We start from the raw sequence: 14,788 nt of genomic DNA on the forward strand, positions 1-14,788 counted from the left end.
GATGGCCTTACTGTCGTTTATTTCAAATTAGTCTTGTATTGAGCAAATTTCTCTGCCTTCCTTTTGTCACCACTTTACCTCAAAGTGTTCCTTAAAGCCACAAATTTTGGAACCACCTTTGAATATTCAAAATCAGCTAATAAACCTGTTTATAAATTACAGATAACCAATATCAGTGTTTCATTATCACTCATTATTCACAGCATAAACTCTTGATTCAGATATAACCCTATTATATAAAACTATTTCCTCAACACACTATTGCCAAGAAAAAAAAATTCCTGTAAATAATTACCTTTGGGATATGAAAGAAAATGTAAACATTTTATTTGGCAGTTGTTTCTGAACACATGAATAAATAAATGGAAAAGTACATATTAATATTTCTTTTTTAGAGTAACAGATACCATTAACTGCTTATTTACACATCTTCACTGCAAAGAACAGTTACACAATTCAATTTTCTCTTATAAAAGGTAACTTCCCACGCCACTGGACTGGACAGTTAAGGATGGAGATACTGATAGTGCTGGGTTCTAGCAGTCTCAATGTTTGAAAGGCATTCATTTGCAAGTGTGATAAGAAGTCATCATGCATTGAGTTCATCCGGACCATGTACTATAGAAAGTTTCTGGTGGCAGCCACAGAATTTGTGTGTCATGCGCTTAAGTCAACTATGACATGTTTGTAAATCTGTGTATTTCCCTTAAAACTGGAAGCAAAAAGAAAATTACGTTTATTAATGGACACATGTGTGAATGATCTTGGTGCCTGAACATTTAATTCCTGAAATTTCACAAATTTGGCTTTCTCTGCATCCCAGTTATATACTTGAGTAAAAGAATAATCACTTCCAAGAATTGCATATTGATAGTTATTTATCTGAAGAGGCTGGAACACCATAGATCCTCGTGATGGCATCCTCTGAATATCCTGAAAGGAGGAGCCTGCCCATTTCATTACTTTGGAATCACCAATGAATCTCGTCAAGCAAATGTACACTTCACCTTTCACTGAGAAGTGCTTTACGGCATATACATCTTCCATGTTAGGTATGTCAGTCTGGTTAATGAATAGTTGTGTGGCTTTGTTCCATTGATAAATTACAGGGCGCTGGGAACTACTGGACAGGATTAAATGAGGCATTCTGAGTGCCTGTGGTGGTCTGGCTATTTCTAAATATTCCACATCAGTGTCCCTGTACCATGCGTGTAAGGATTGATGAGAGTAGAATCCATTTCCATTCCATTTGTAAATGGTAGTGAAACCAGCTTTTGAACTGTCAGCAACAACAAAGTACCAGTTGTTTTCAATCTTGAATGTTTCGATGTCATTGGGTTTTCGGATTTTGAGAATTTCGATATCCTGGATTTTTATGAATTTATTTGCAAAACTGTCTCGCTTATAGATGTGAGAGCCGCCAAACAGCTGGGCCACAATAACATAGAGCTGAGTTTCAATGACTATAGGCTTGCATACTACAGTGGACGTGCCTGGGAAAAAACAAATGAGAGATTAGTTGGATGGTCACCCTCTTTTGAATGTACAAACATTGTCCTGTCACATCCAACCCACACTAGATTTTCAGGGCACATGGCTATAGTTTGAGTTTTCTCTTGTTTCATGCAAAAAGAAAGCATTGCTTTCCCTAACACATCACGAATTAATCTTTGTAATTGTAGTGGAAATGGCCATTTATTCACACCTATTACATACTTTGCCAAATCATCTTCATTAAAATTTCCCAACAAGCAAAAATTCCTTTTGCACATGAGCAGACTGAAGTTTGGAGAGGTTCAGTGCTGCTAGGAGAAGGCAGAGTGGGACTGAAACCCAGCCCTACCAGCATTGCTACGGGATTGATAATTAGACGTTTCAGGGCTTCCATCTTGGACTGGGATCCCACAAGGTTCTAGAAGTTTTGAGTGATGGTCTGGGCAGCCCACAGCTCCACCAGTAATTGGTTTGCTCTAAGTGTAAACTGCTTTTTGCTCTAGAATAACCTGACTTTCCCCTGAGAAAGGAAAGTAATGTCACTTGTCATTTTTCTGAATCTTCATGTCACTGGTGGCAGGAAAGAAGAAAGAGGGGTACAGAGCCAATCATGTGAAAGTTACTTTGGGAGATCTCAGAGAACAGCATGAGGTCTGTCAATGGCCTAACTCAGGATCTTTTTGCAAAGAGCTTAATATTTCTTAATAGATTCTGATCTCCTAGAGGGAGCATGGCTCTAGGAAATCCAAAGAGAGACAGGGCAAATCTAGGCTCTAGGCCACAGGGGGCAGTAAGTGCTGTATCAACTCTGTCTCCTAATTGGCTCCATTCATAGGCAAATATTATTCTATTAGTGACCGTTTTCAGGACTCAACTGATTGTACAACCTCTGGAAAATTACTTAGGTTTTCCAGGATTCGGTTTTCTGTACAAAGAGTACTGAAACTCAATCAGGGATGGCCACTAGATTTCAACTAGGTACCCATATTGATTGCCTGATTGATAATAGTGACTGCCCGGAGAACTGTGTTGAGAAGGATTCTGTGGCCATGTCTGCACTCTGCAAGAAAGAGCACCATGGTAGATTAACAGTGTCTGTCTGGGGGTGAGGAAAGGGATGGTGACCCCATATGTGACACATATTTGTCATTTTATACTAGATGATGCATTCTGAAATCTGCAAATATATGATTCATTTCTCTTTCAAGTGCTCATCTAAAGATTCATTCCAAATAATTGATGGACTGTAACAGGTAAGAAGAACCTGTTTAGACTACACAAAGCACTGCTCTAATCCATTGGAAAACCAAGGGGGCTTAGAGAGAAAGAGAAGCAGAGTTTCCTTCCTTGAGAAAGAAGGAAAGTTCTAGAAGGGTCTCAGTTTGAAGGGGAGTCCTTCATCTGACCACCTCAGTCTCAAGCAAGACCCAGACCTGTATTGATCCTTTGAGCAATAAGGCTGGATGACCACCAACAAAATCTGATTATGAACCTGTCTGTCTTGTCTATGAGCTTTTCAGAGCAAGTTTAAAGGTATTAGAAACTAAAACTGATGTAAACATTTCAGAGAGCGCCCCATCTTCTAATTTATGACTAAAAATTTCAGGCTGTTGAAATGAGGAAAAACCCAAGAAATCATCTGAGTAAAAGTTTTCATGGAAAAAAATAGATTTCCATGGTCAAATTAAATGCAAAAAATACCAGAAAGAGGTTTGTTTTTTTCACAGCAGAACTTCTCAGAGCCTCTAATGTGTATTACTATGAATCTCTAAGAGGGAGATATGGTTCACAGACTTACTGGACTACAAAACCTTTTTATCTAAACATATATCAACGTTTTACAGAAGTAATATTTGTGCAACAAAGTTTGAGACTCATTGATCTAAAATAACCTCCTTATTTATTTATTTATTTTAAATGTTTTATTTATTTATTTTTAGAGAGAGGGAACAGGAAGGAGAAAGAGTGGGAGAGAAACATCAATGTGTGGCTGCCTCTCATGTGTCTCCCACTGCAACCCAGGCATGTGCTCTGACTTACTGGGAATCGAACCAGTGACCTCTTGCTTCATAGGTCTGCGCTCAGTCCACTGAGCTACACCAGCCAGGGCTAACCTCCTAATTTTAAAGTTAGGGAAAAGAAGGACCCAGTGAGAGTGAGTGGCTTACCAAGTTGGTTTGTGGCAGAACTTGGATTTGAACTCATGAGTCCTAATCCAACACTTTTTTTTTGAGGAAAAAAATCATCCATCTTTTATTGCATATTTACTAAACTAGATCCTATGCTAAATTTCTTGAACATATGATTGCATTATCTTTAACAACCCTGTGAGTTAGGTATTATTATTCCAATTTTACAAGTAAGGAAATTAAGGTTTAGGAAACAATTCTGAGTCACTTGGTAAATGATAGAGTTGGTATTCAAATGTCTCTAAACCTGCCTAATATCAGGCATCTTTTCCTTTTGCCTTTGGCCCAAGCAGTGTAACTTTTCACTCAAAATACGATTAGGTTTCTCATACCTGTAATGTTGTCATAATTCCGGAAGGTCTTTTCTACATGGTCCCATTCAAGGAAAATGCATTTTCCAGTAAAAGGCTGAGCAATGACTACATACTCATCGTTCATATAAGAAAAAGTATCTATGGACAGTGATTGATAAGGCAGGTCTTGAGACTTTGCAAATTCTGCAAAAATAAGAAGCGATGATGAGTAACTGTGTTCTAATGCCTAGTGCGTTGGCTACATCTCAAACACCTATAACAAATGCATTTATTTTAGAAAAGTAAAATGGCAATTTTACTTTGCTTTTAAACACATGAAGTTTTAATGGTTCATAATATTTTAAAAATTAAATTGCTTAGTTGGTTTTTTAAGGCATAAAAATATCAGTTCCTGCACATGTGAAAAATAAAGGCCTTCTTTTAATTTTAGGAAGTGGAATGAATGGGAATATATTACCTGTAATGATACAATCAAAGTCCTTGGAGGAGAGACTATTGATTTTGCGCTTCTTGTACTCTGGGGGGCCTTCACAGTAGATGTCTTCAACTGTTGCATTGGTATGGCCTAGCCACTCCACCAGCCACTTCAGTTTACAGTCACAATTAAATGAATTCCCTCTCAGGTCCCTGAAAGACAAACTTCAGCTTCTTTTGCACTGTGAGGGTCTTACCTTCACAAGTATGTCTTCTATTTCAACAATTAACATGTCCATAATGATGCATAATCATTATGTGCAAAATGCCCCAAAATCTGCCTTGAACCTGAGTGATTCATTCTGGACTGAGTTACCACAGTGCCCTTGCAGGCCACCCCAGTCAAAGGAACCTTATAACGTACTCCCTCTTGGGTTCAAAGGTAGCTGGGTCTAGAGCTGTGCTGTCCATAGAAATATAATGTGAACCACATATGTAATTTAAAATTTTCTACAAGCACATTTTTTAATGTAAAGTAAAAAGAGACTGGTGAAATTAATTTTAATTGTATATTTTATTTAGCACAACACATACAAAATATTTTCATTTTAATGTTTAGTCATTATAAAAATTATCAACAAAATATTTTACATTTTTATATTAAGTTTTTAAAGTCAAATGTAGATATTATAATTATGCCATATCTCATTTTGGATGCTAAATTTTTATCAGAAATACCTGATCTGTTCTTAGATTTAATAATATTTCCAAATAAAAGAAATAGATTCATATACCCAAGTTGTTGCAAACTGACTTAAAACTTCCAATAACCGAACTAAGAACCAGTTTTTAAATTTAAATTTAGTTTTTTACTTAATTTCTTAAAAATTAAGTAAAATTTACAAGTCAGTGTACACTAGGAACACATTTCCAGTGCTCAGTGACCACATGTGTGGTATGGCTACCATATTGGACAGCACAGGTCTAGAGGAGAGCATGTAGTGATTATTGTGTTATATTTAATTAGATCAAGTGAGCTATTTGTTTTTCTTCTTCCTCACAGACATAATTAATCCTGACCTTGTTTTATGGTCTACAAATTCAATTTCAATAGGAAATGACTTTGACACAGCAGAGTTAATGCAGACATGCAATAGCTTGTCTTCATAATAGACTATACAGCTTAGATAGTTTAAATTTCCACATGTAATCCCAACTCACCAAATTCTGTTTATTTGCATTGCTTTTGTTCATAAATTCCATCTCCTTCCTAAAACCCTTCTTCATCACACAGAATTCCTAAGACAGCTACTGCCTACTTTTCATATAGCATATAAATAATTTTTAAATGTTAAAGTTTAAAAATTTTTTTAGGAGACATAGTCAAGAAAACCAAGAAATCCTCTAAAACGCAAGTTGGCATAGATCCTTGTGCTTCTTAGATAGTTCTTGATTTGAGCACATCAAAGTAGGCCCAAGATACCAAACCCATTATGGGATTCCCTGGAGAGATAGAAAATTTCAAGTGGGTTTATCTTATTTTTTGTTAGTGTGAGGTACAGGCTGACACAGGATAAGTCAAAGGGTTCCCAAATAAACTGTATCTACAAGTCAGCCATGGAGTGTCATCTAACTTCTAAGACAGTCCCAATACTGACCTCATGTCCTAAGAATATTCTGACCCAGAATAATAAATCAACTTTTCTGGGCTATTGTAAACCAGAATAGGTAGCTGTGGTCTGTTGGAGACTTTCTTAGAAGTGTCCTGATCCTGGCATTCAGGAATTGGGGTAAAAGGCATGGAGGAGGGACTGGGGGAATACTACAAGGAACAAAGAAAGTTTTTCATTAGCTTACTGATTTGAAGTTAAATACTGGGTTTAGGAGAAAATACTTGACTTAGATTTTTTTGTTATTGGAGAAAAGTTGTTTTGAATAGTCTACAGCAAAGTACCTGATAATAAGAAATCCTTTGTTTTCATAGATCCTTTCATTTGTTCCTTAAATACCTTATGGCATTTAAATACCTTTCTGATGTTTTGGAAAGCACTTAATGAAGCTAAATTGATTTTGAGAGGGTTAGGCATATATTACTTGCTTTGCTTGCAGCAGAATATACAAATTCCTTACAAAGATCTTTCACTCTGAGGCTTAAAGTCAAAGTTTGAAAGCTCTTTTGTTTGAAAAGGGGTCAAAAATAATTAAGTTCATTCCTTTCCTGGGGCTTAAGCCAAATTCCTGGGGATTAAGCCTAGAGTTGTTGTTCAGTGGAACAGAGAGAAAAGACAAACTTTTCTCCCTTCCCCCACTTCCTGCTCCATTTCTCTGTTGACTGACCAACCCATGGGTGTAACCTTTCATCTTTACTCTGTCAGTTTCCCAGACGCCTTTATGTTGTTCCTTTGTAGTCCTATTTTCTGGACTTCATGGGAGAAAAAGGCACCCCCAGATTTCTATCTGGGCCTCCTCTTCCCACCCCCTGAAAGTCCCTTGTTATCACCCCCTCCCATACAGACACACACTTTGTCAAAGGACTGCCTAGGCAATATATTTTCAAAAATTCCAGTGGTAAATACCATAGAAGAGAAACATTAGCCCCACTAAATTTAAAATTCAAGCCAACTTAAATTCTTAAATTCTAATTTAATTTTAAAGCCAATTAAAAATTTTAATTATGAATAATAGGCTTTTTTGTTAACTATTGCAAATGAATGAAATAATCAATCACTGGTTTTGTAGATCTTCTTACACATTTGTTAAAGAATCCAGGCCTTTGAAAATATCTTTTGGGAGCGTCTGGAGATTGTTGTTTGCAAGGCTCCTGGGGAAGAAAAAAAGAGTGATATGAACTGTAGTCATAATCTAAATAAATAAAATTTATAATAAAGCTTAGTTATGAGTCCTTTTTGTTTTTCCCAGACTATACTAAATCATTTGCAGTACTCTTCTGCTAAGATACTAATCAGATTCCAGTGACTGTATTTTCAGTTCCTGGCCTCCTTGCTTCAACATTCAGGAGTACTTCAGATACCATGGTTAAAACAACCTACCTACCCTGCAAAAAAATACCAGCAACAAAATGGTGCCTGGAAATTAATCTTTCCATTTAGAACAGAGCAGTTGTTAACACTCACATGTTCAGCCTAAGAGATGTCTCCCAGAGGGTGACTAAGTGGGTGACAGTGTCCATCTCCAAATGCCCTCTCCCTTTGTAACAGTGTGCAGCTCAGCCAGGGGCCCCAAATAGGGATTTGGAATGGGGTCCAGAACTCAAGGTGTCCAGGAAATATTAGAAAGATATATAGGATGTTCTCACTCCTTCCCCTCCCCAGGTGTGAGTAGGGGGAAGGGACACATGGAGCAGGAACATACAGAGCTGCATTGTACAGCAACAGCTTTGCAGCTAATTTCTGGCATGGTCATTTAACATAATCTATAACTTTTAACTGGTTGCATAGATATGTGAAATAGCTGTGGCCATGCCTTGAGCCAGGGAAATGGAAGTGACTTCCACCCAAGATGTAACTGGGGGGCAGCTCCCCCTGGTTACAGCACCTGCATGGGAGCTTGGAGAAGATTTGCTCCATGACATGGGGCCATACCTGTCCAAGCTCGTAATGGCAGCCCAGTAAACTTGGAATAATACAGGAATGCTGGCAGGTGTAAGTGATTGTAGGAGGAGCTGAAAATGGGGGTGCAGAGGAAGATTGGCTTGGGGATTTAAACCCAGACTCGGCTGCCATTGAGAGAGAACCACGTGGTTTTGGCAAAGTGGGCACCCCCGCAGCTTTGGTAGGAGAGAACCCCTGCAGCTTTGGCGAGAGTGAGGACCACGTGGCTTTGGGGTGCTCCCTTTTGCCACGTGGCTTAGGAAGCAGGAGAAACTTTGCCAGGAAGAAAAGGGGTGAAAGGACTCTTGCTGGTGAGCCATGAAAAGGTGCCACCATGACTTGGGATTAACTGGAAATCCTGGCCAGCGACACAGCTGATGGTGCCGGGAGCCCAAGTCATGGTCTTCCTTTCCTGAGATACAGTACCCCAGATTAGGGCAGAGGGAGGACTGTGTGGATCTGTGGGTATCTTGAAGAACTTTAATATTTTAAGGAAGATATTAGGTCACTACTTTAAGTCTGTATACCCTTAAATAAACATTTCCATTCCTTTCCACAAATCTCTGGCATTGAGAGTCATCTTTCCTCTGGCAGCAGGCATAGCAAACCTAGGGGGTCCTTTTGGTAATAGTATATCGTGCCCCCATCCCTAGGCCCTGTTCTGTAACACCCTCACACCCCTGTTGCTCTTCTTTTCCCTCCTTCCTCACTTGCTCCAAAGAACAGCTTAACCTCCAACTGATGGTACAATGGCTCCAGAGTTTGGGCTGGGGGAGCCTGTCCAATATATCCCTTCACCAGCACATCCTTTCTTCTTTCCAAAGTACATGCCCCCTTTTTCTACATTACCCCCCTTTTCATTCCATTCATTCCATCTCAGAAAACAGCTTTCTCACAAATATCTGTCCATCCTCTTTAGTCATCTCCTTTCCCTTTCTTCAAGTTCTTGCCTTATTGCTACAGAAATTGTTTTCTATTTGTTCTTCCATGGATCACTAGAATGATTCCAATTAAGGTCAAGGAGTAGGAAATAGTCCTGACAGTATCAAGGAAAAGGAAATATGTCCATACTGCAGAAATGTGGACATAACAAAGAGCAGGTGCTGTCTGATGGGGAAGTGTTCTAGGTGCTGGTCATTTTCTTTTTTTTTAACCAGCATTGTACATATTCATGTTTTATATTCCTTTAGGAATTTTTTTCCACAATAAAAAATTTAAGACCTAAAACAAAAAAAGCCTGCGTGTTGGCCTCTAAAACCCTTGAAAATTCAAATTCCTTTTAAAATAGTATCAAAAATCTTCTGTGTCTTCTACCTCCTCTAATTAATATGAGCTTTCTCAAGTATAAACATTCAAGACTTTTAAAACCTATTTTTTAGTTAATTATGTTGTTTTCCTGAGTTTTGGAAATTACTAGATTGGAAAACTTTCCTCAATGAACCCTGGCACATAAGAATGGGCACATAATTAGAATGTTCCCGTCTCAGTCACAGTCTATTTTGTGAAGAAGGACATGGATTTGGAGTCATTCTGACCTTTGAATTCTGAGGCCACTATTTACTGGTTGTGAGATTTTAGTCATGCATCTTTCCTGAGACTTTTTTTCTCTTTTTTAAGTGGAGGAATAATACTTCATGTCATAAGGTTGTCAGAAAGAGTAAATGAGATAACTCAGGACAGTCTCTGGTTTTTGGACTACTCTCAAAGGCAGCTGGGTGGAAGAAGAGGGGAAGAGAAGGAAAAGGGCTTCTGCTTGTCCATTGCTGTGAAGAATAGGATTGAGAAGATGAACTGCTGTGACTGTCTACCTACGTGGTAATAATAAAATGCTGCTAAAGAAGACTATTCAACAGGATGTTGCCATAATTCATCTTACTGCCTGGTGGTTGAATGAAGAGATTTCCTGGTGTCTTGGACCAATCCAGAGTCACTCCCAAGTTATGTGTCTCAATTTCTTATCTGGCACAATATATCTTAAAGTTCTCTCATGCTAACTTTTCTTCAGTGGACATCCTTCCCCAGAAATGAGGACATAAGCTTGGAGGAGGCTGGGTCATAGGCCAGTGGGCATGGAATGATGAAACAGCAAGTCCTGAATTACTGCTGCCACTACGTTGAACAGGAAGAGGCACCATGTTTGCATTGCTGACCCAGGTGGTTCTTTTAAACAATAAGAAAACCTGGGAGTTCCACTTTCTGCCCAAAGGACTAGGGCTCTAGGCCTCACATACCCAACATGAAGGCTGACCACAGAAGCAGTTGGTGAAGTGGTCAGAGAGAGAGACTTGGAGCTCCCAGGTTTCTGGAATAAAGAGATGGTAATTTTTCATGGCAAGATGAAGCACTTATAATCAGTAGATTTGGGAGATGGGGGTGATGAAGACAGGCTGGCCTGATGGGCTGTAAAATGAGACATTATGCTTCTTGAGAATGTCTTGTGATGTGGAGGTAGTGCCAGAGGGAAAAATGATGGATGGATTTATTGCACTCAATCATACTTCTTCCCTGTTCCATCATCAAAATTCAATCAAACACTGACCCACAATGGACTATTCCTCCAGAAGATAGGCTATATAGGTTTGGTGAGGGGTAGGCATGAGAAGGCTTCCTGAACTCATAAAAGAAGCAGAAACAAGAGGAAGTAAGGCTCAGAAATAAGAGAGAGACTTCCAGATGCCCAATGCATTGGAGTTTACATAGTTTCCCTATGCCTCTTGGAGGTCTCAGTGACATTGGGTCATATTTGGAAAAGAAGAAAGCAGGCAACAGGGAACTGGGCAGAGAATGTCTCAGAAAATGAATACTGAGAGACTCTGGGAATTATTCTGAAAAGTAACAGGACCGTGATATGAAGCAACCTTCTGGTTCAGGTTGATAGGCATGGGGTGAAGGGTACATAGGACACATAGAAGGGGATCATCAGAGCCTGCAAAGGGAAGAAAAGAAATATGAAATGCCCCCACATGTATGTTTGCTGTTGCCAGTTAGGTGTTTTAACCAATTCCTAAGGGAAGAGTAATTGCAAATATTAGAGGCCCACTATACAACTGGGGAAAGGTATTTAATCTAACATTGCCTATAGTACATTGCAAAAATTGGACACAACATACATGTCCATCAATAAGGGATAGTGTAGATAAATGATAGTTCATACTTAACATAAATTATTGTAGGAGATTTTAAAAAGTGGGGTAGACCTCTATGATTTGAGATGAAATGATACCTATGTGCAAAAAGAAGTTGGTGAATAGTATATAAACTGTAATCCCACTGGGAGGGAGGATATATGTCTATAGATGCATAAAGAAAGATCTGGAAAGAGAGATAAAATGTACTGATGGAGCTTACATCTTGGAGTAGCTGGAATCTTTCACTTCTGCTGTGTAGATACCTGGACTGTGAGAGGGTTTTTTAAATCATTGTACATGTATTATTATTTTAAATTCAGAAGAAACAAAAAATAAAGTTGAATTTTTAAAAGGACCCCACTCCATATGCAATGGTTCTGTCCGGTAAGAATGCAGTCTGAATCAATCATTTGGCTGCATTCATAAATTTCCAAAGTTCCAGGCTAGAACATGAATCACTATCACAGTCAGCACTTTGGTGCCTGGTGGTCAGCTTCTTTCATAGGATAGGCTTCAGGATGGAGCTGCCTCCTTTCCCAAAAATTCCCACATGGCTTCAGACCCACATCCTCTGGGGAAGTTTAGGACTATAGTCAGGCCAGGCTTGAAGCCATCCCTGTGGGTTCCTTGTGCCAGCCCAATGTCAGCTTTCAGAAGGGTCTGGAGCCTCCAAAAACCATCATAGGCATCTGGGGGCTTAAGAGATTTTCTGCAGGGGAAAGCTGCTAGGGGTTCTGGACCAGGGCTCCCAGGAAGAAAAGGAGGCAAGTCCTGTGATACCCCTGAAGCTTGCTAAATTTGGTACTTAGGGGGGAAAAAAGGTGAATAAAATAAGATCTGGTGCCTATTAGGTTGTTATCAATAGCTAGAGATACAGAAAGCATTTCTGGGGTTAGGATGAGTGTTATTTTGGGGGTTGATATTAGGGTTATCTGATTATTCAGATTTCATCTCTACATTGAGTTTTGCCCCTGGAAAGCAAAATGGAAAATCAAATTTATTAAATTTCTTTAGTTTCCTTTTCCCCACCCCCCATCCCCCTCCTTCACAGAGTAACAACTTAATATTATTATTCCTTTTTCATCAGTGGAAGCTCTAGTTGAAATATGTCCTGTATCTTTTGTGAAACTGGTAGTAGCTCCTATTTTTTGCATCACTTAGTGCAGTGAAATAGTTGATTCTCAAGTAGACAGGAATTATATTTGAGCTTCATTGCTCTAAGAAGCATGTCTTTAGCCAACTTAATTTAACCTCTCTAGGTTTCTGTCTTGACATCTGCAAAGCTGAGTAAAGAATACCAGTTTTATTTATTGTAAAAATTAACACATGCAGCTACTAATATTTTTATATACATATCTTTTAAATGAATTCCAGGAAAATTTTGTGTCTGCAGGTGAATTTTTAAGAATTATGTCAAATAATCAAGAACACAAAATTAATCTTTTTCTTTGTTGTTGTCAAAACTAGTGATATTTAATATCTAAGCATTTTTAAATGCTCACTTCAGGAGGCTGGAGTCACCTGTTCTTTCAGTCATTTTGAGTAGAAAGAACCCTATACCTTCTATTCTTGTTAAAAAGATTTTATTTATTTATATTAAGGATTTTATTTATTTTTTAGAGAGGGGAAGGGAGGGAGGAAAAGGGAGATAAAGATTGATGTAGGAGGGAAACATCTGTTGGTTGCTTCTTGAATGCCCCATGACACTGGCATATGCCCTGACCAGTAACAGAACTGGTGACCCACCCCACTGAGCCACACCAGTAAGGGCTATGCCTTATATTCCTAAATGCCCCACCTTTTACTGATATCTATCTATATCTATTGATATATGTGTGTGTTGGGGGGTGGGGGGGTGTTAGCTAACCTGGCTATATATTACAGATGTATACAATATATATACACATGTATAACAAACATACCACATATACATATATATAAAACATGTAGTAACTACTATTATTATTGCCTCAATAAAATATGGTAAGTATAAGAAAAACATTTTTACATTATTTTTATTGTATTTTTTTCATTACTGTTTATCCCCCGTATACCCTAAGAAAAAATATTTAAAGGGGAAAAACAATAGTTATCCTGGCAGAGGCAACCACTGTTAATATTTCATCGTATTTTCTTTTAATCATTAATACAAAGCCCATCTCATGGGGACATTATGTGGAAAACAAGTGTTTCCAGAGAGCCCATCTACTGGTCTCAAACTCTAGACCTTCTCTCTCCCTAGGCACAAGTCTGAATTGGAGTGGAAGAGCTCCTTCCTATGCAAAGGATTTTTTCTGGGTAAGGGTCAAATCAGTGTTAGATGTTAAAACTGAATATGAGTACTATCAGGAATAAGAGGAAGAAAAGTTAGAATAATGAGGGAGAGAGGGGCAAGGACGTAGAGGTAGCTACTGGAGTTGGTATTTGGGTTTGAGCTCTGGCTGTTTCCCTTTCTACAAAGTAAGTGATCACTTGGTCAGAATGATCTCCAGGTTCTGTTTTAGCTCTTAAATCACATCTTGATACTTTTTTGCTGTGAGAGACATTTGGCGTCATCTTTAATAATAATAAGTGATACCAGGAGAGGTAATACTCTAAGCTACATAGATAAGTGTCAGAGAGTTTGACCACAGGTTTTTATAGTGGGTGGAATGCCCTGGAATATCTGAAGGGTGTGGGAAGGTAGGACTGACTGGGAGAGCAATGAAGACAAGGCAGTAAGAGGTTTGAGAAATATTACATCAATATTCATTTTTAATTAATTTTTTGAGAAATATTACATTCTATAGATACTGACAGGATGGTTTTCTTACCACTGTCTCCCCAGTGTCTGGCACAAAGTAAGCCCTGAATAGATACTTTAAAATGAATGAATGAATGAATGAATGAATGAGGCAGGCTGGAGTGGAGGAGAGGAACAGCACCAATCTAAACAAAGAAAAAAGCAAAGGACATTTCTGTTAGGCCCCTTGTACAGAGGCACTGAGCTAGGGAGAAAGTAAAGAGCCCTGTGAATTACCATGGCCACTGACCCTCATGTCACTTGAATCCACTGCTTACAAAGTGCCCTCCCTCCTCGTAGCCTCACTGTGGTAAATAATTCTAAAGCAGTGGGGAAGCTCTTTAAACTGTGCCTTCAAGTAAGCACCTTGCTCTAGGTCCTAATTCGGAGTCTACCTACAAAATGTTCTTTAAAACACTGAAAAAACTGTTCAACTGAACATTTAGTGTATTCAGCCCAGCTGAGAAGATTCAAGCATTCTCATTGGCAGTCTTTCCTTCCACAACCAACTTTGGTTGGTGTTTTCACGGTTTACCTGAGAAAACCTCTGATTATGACTGTGGAAACTACTGGAAAGTCTTCTCTCTAAGGCAGACCAGACTGGCTCAGACAACACGTTTGTTTCAGTTCCACTGGGCTCTGCTGCTAAGAAAGCATTGCCCACAGCCATCTGGAGTGTTCCCAGACTCCCCGCAGTGCAGATCCTCAGTTTGAGTTGGTGTCTCACTGAATTTGTGGTGCTGCAAGTACAGTCATTTTAATTCCATACAGAATGTTTAAAGGGCATAAATACACTGCAGCATTTGGAATACTGATTGAGGACCAATAGAGTTTAGGCAGTGAGTTTACTGCATAC

At 38.8% G+C, this 14,788-nt stretch overlaps 1 protein-coding gene across 1 annotated transcript in view; it reads right to left on the reverse strand.

Moving 5' to 3' along the window:
- Positions 1-357: 357 nt before the first annotated feature.
- LGI1 (leucine rich glioma inactivated 1) overlaps positions 358-14,788 on the reverse strand; it is a 38,828-nt gene continuing 24,397 nt past the window's right edge. Inside the window, exons 5-8 of the mRNA XM_037156629.2 lie at positions 7,161-7,232; positions 4,455-4,624; positions 4,016-4,180; positions 358-1,493 (exon numbers count right to left, since the gene is read on the reverse strand). Of these exons, the coding sequence (XP_037012524.1) occupies positions 658-1,493; positions 4,016-4,180; positions 4,455-4,624; positions 7,161-7,232 (1,243 nt within the window). The 3' untranslated portion in view covers positions 358-657. The remainder of the gene's footprint in view (positions 1,494-4,015; positions 4,181-4,454; positions 4,625-7,160; positions 7,233-14,788) is intronic.

This window comes from Artibeus jamaicensis, unplaced genomic scaffold (assembly GCF_021234435.1).
Source record: "Artibeus jamaicensis isolate MK-2021 breed Jamaican fruit bat unplaced genomic scaffold, CSHL_Jam_final contig_332, whole genome shotgun sequence".
NCBI lineage: Eukaryota > Metazoa > Chordata > Mammalia > Chiroptera > Phyllostomidae > Artibeus > Artibeus jamaicensis.